We start from the raw sequence: 2,193 nt of genomic DNA on the forward strand, positions 1-2,193 counted from the left end.
TGCAGAGCTCTGCTGGTGCCCAGCACCCCGCACAGCCTGATTCCCTCCTGGATCCGGGATGCTCAGCCTTCTGCTGCCTTGTACCCCACTGCCTAAGCCACTGGCAAACAAAGCTTGTTTTAACAAGTTTTCATCTCAGACTTATGGCCCAGGGAAACTTTTGCATCCAATCTGGAAATTTTTATACCACGGGGCAGGTAAAATTGGTTCAGTAGAAAACCATGTAATTATGTAGTTACTGTTTTATTATTTAGCAGGGATAAAGCTGACCCCGCTGTCACGTCCTGACTGCTGGTGCGATGAGCAGCAACGTGGTCTCCGCACTGACAATACACAACGTCTACGCTAAGCGCGGCACTGCGGGCACTTCTTTTGGTTTGCTGCCATGGAAAGACCATCAATGTACTGACGATCTCCTTGAGTGATCTCCTCTCCCTGCACAGCCTTCTGATACACCAGTATGGGCAGACTGCTAAATTCTGAGATTACTAAAAGCTCAGCCCTTTCAGCAGTTTCTCCCAATAGGACTGTAAGTATTTGGCATTCGCTAAGTGATCAGCGACTCAGAGCAGAGGACTGAGCTGAGCCTCTTCCCTCGGTGAAGCTGGCTGTGCTTTGCACCAGCAGTATGAGCAGCCCAGCAGTCCGTGCTCAGCTATGGCACTAAAGGGGTAACGTCCCCCCACACGGACAGGGTATGGCCTTATGGTTGTTTGCCGGGGATGCTAATGCCACGCTTGCGCTGGGGCACACTGGAGGGCTCCCCCAGGCTGGTCCCGTGCCAGAAGCAGGAGGGCATGAGTTGCAGGAGTGAACATACCCAGCTGCATTCACAGTTCCTGCCTGTAAGTAATCAAAACCTCCCCACCAGCTGCTGCTTCCCTCGGATTACCACCCTGCCTGTTATTGGGAACAAAAGACTGGGAGCACTCCTCATGAAACTGCCCAGTGTTGTGTGTTGGGTGCCAAAGCAGACAGACGTGCTCTCCCCACCATCACCCAGCTCATGGGTGTGAGCTTCCTCTCTGTCTCCACTCACCAATGTACACAGGAGAGTAGTTAGTCTTGACGTTTTCATCTAAATAGGTGACGCCGAGCGTGTAGAGCGGCGTGGCTCCCATCCCGTGCAGGAACTGCCCCAGCATGAAGACGAACCTGTAGCTGGAGAGGCTGGAGGCAGCCTGGGTGCAGGGCAGGCTCTGGTTCCCCCCACAGATGCCCACCTCCGCCGCCGAACGTGCCTCGTACCATCCCGTGGTGAAGTGGGGCAAGGCAAAGAGCAGGGAGCCCAAGCCCATGACCAGCACACCCCAACCCAACCATCGCGGCTTGTGGCCATTCCCCCCAAAATAGCTGACGAAGGTCAAGCAGACGCACGCCGCGATGTCGTAGGAGCTGGCGATGAGCCCGCTCTGGTAGCTGCGGAGGTCGAAGCGCCGCTCAATGGAGGTGATGACTGTGTTGATGAAGCCGTTCACCGTCATGCCTTGGAGGAAGGAGGCCACGCAGAGGAAGAACAAGACGCCCTTGGACGTGTTACAGAGCTGTAAGCGCCCGGGGGTGACCCCCCCCCAGCCACACGCCAGTTCCTCCCCTTCGGCTGACACGTATTTAATCCCTTCGGTGGACTGGGTCTCCTCCTCTCCCGGGGCGGTGGGGCAGAGGGGTTTGGCGCACGAGTCAGAGGGGCTGGGTGCGCCGGCGGATGCGGTGCCGTTGCTCAGCGGGGTGCTGCACGCCTCCCGCCCGCGCGGGATGTCAAAGGTCCGGCCGGCCTTGCTGGGAGGAGGAGACGGGTGGGAGAAGTCAAGTGTCTGAGAGAAGCAAAAGCCATTTTCTCCAGTCGAATTCTGGGGCATTGCCATGAACGGGAACGCAGAGTCGAGCGGCAGGGGGAGGGTAGGGGGCAGGTTGAGGTAGGGATGGTGTCGGGGGCTGTTTCACAGGGCGGCAAGTTCCTGCCTATCCGGGAGATGCAATTTTCGGTGCTTACATCAGTCAGGAGATGGCAAAGGTCTGAGCCAAGACCATTCTGATCTGTGGAGAGAGAATTTTTACACATGCCTTTATATAAAACCATGCTCAAAATCTTCAAATATTGTTCCTTTTTTTTTTTTTTTTAACGAGTATTAGCATTTCACTATGCAGTTCAGCTGGATGTGTGTCCTCCACCATGGGGGCTGTTGGCACCTC

General features: G+C 55.7%; 1 protein-coding gene across 1 annotated transcript in view; it reads right to left on the minus strand.

Annotated features, from left to right (window-relative positions):
- Window positions 1-1,865, minus strand: part of SLCO4A1 (solute carrier organic anion transporter family, member 4A1) — a 13,244-nt gene extending 11,379 nt beyond the window's left edge. The window contains exon 1 of the mRNA XM_010148910.1: window positions 1,040-1,865. Within this exon, the coding sequence (XP_010147212.1) occupies window positions 1,040-1,865 (826 nt within the window). The remainder of the gene's footprint in view (window positions 1-1,039) is intronic.
- Between the last annotated feature and the right edge of the window lie 328 nt (window positions 1,866-2,193).

Source organism: Eurypyga helias, unplaced genomic scaffold, assembly GCF_000690775.1.
Source record: "Eurypyga helias isolate BGI_N326 unplaced genomic scaffold, ASM69077v1 scaffold13563, whole genome shotgun sequence".
In the NCBI taxonomy this organism is placed as follows: domain Eukaryota; kingdom Metazoa; phylum Chordata; class Aves; order Eurypygiformes; family Eurypygidae; genus Eurypyga; species Eurypyga helias.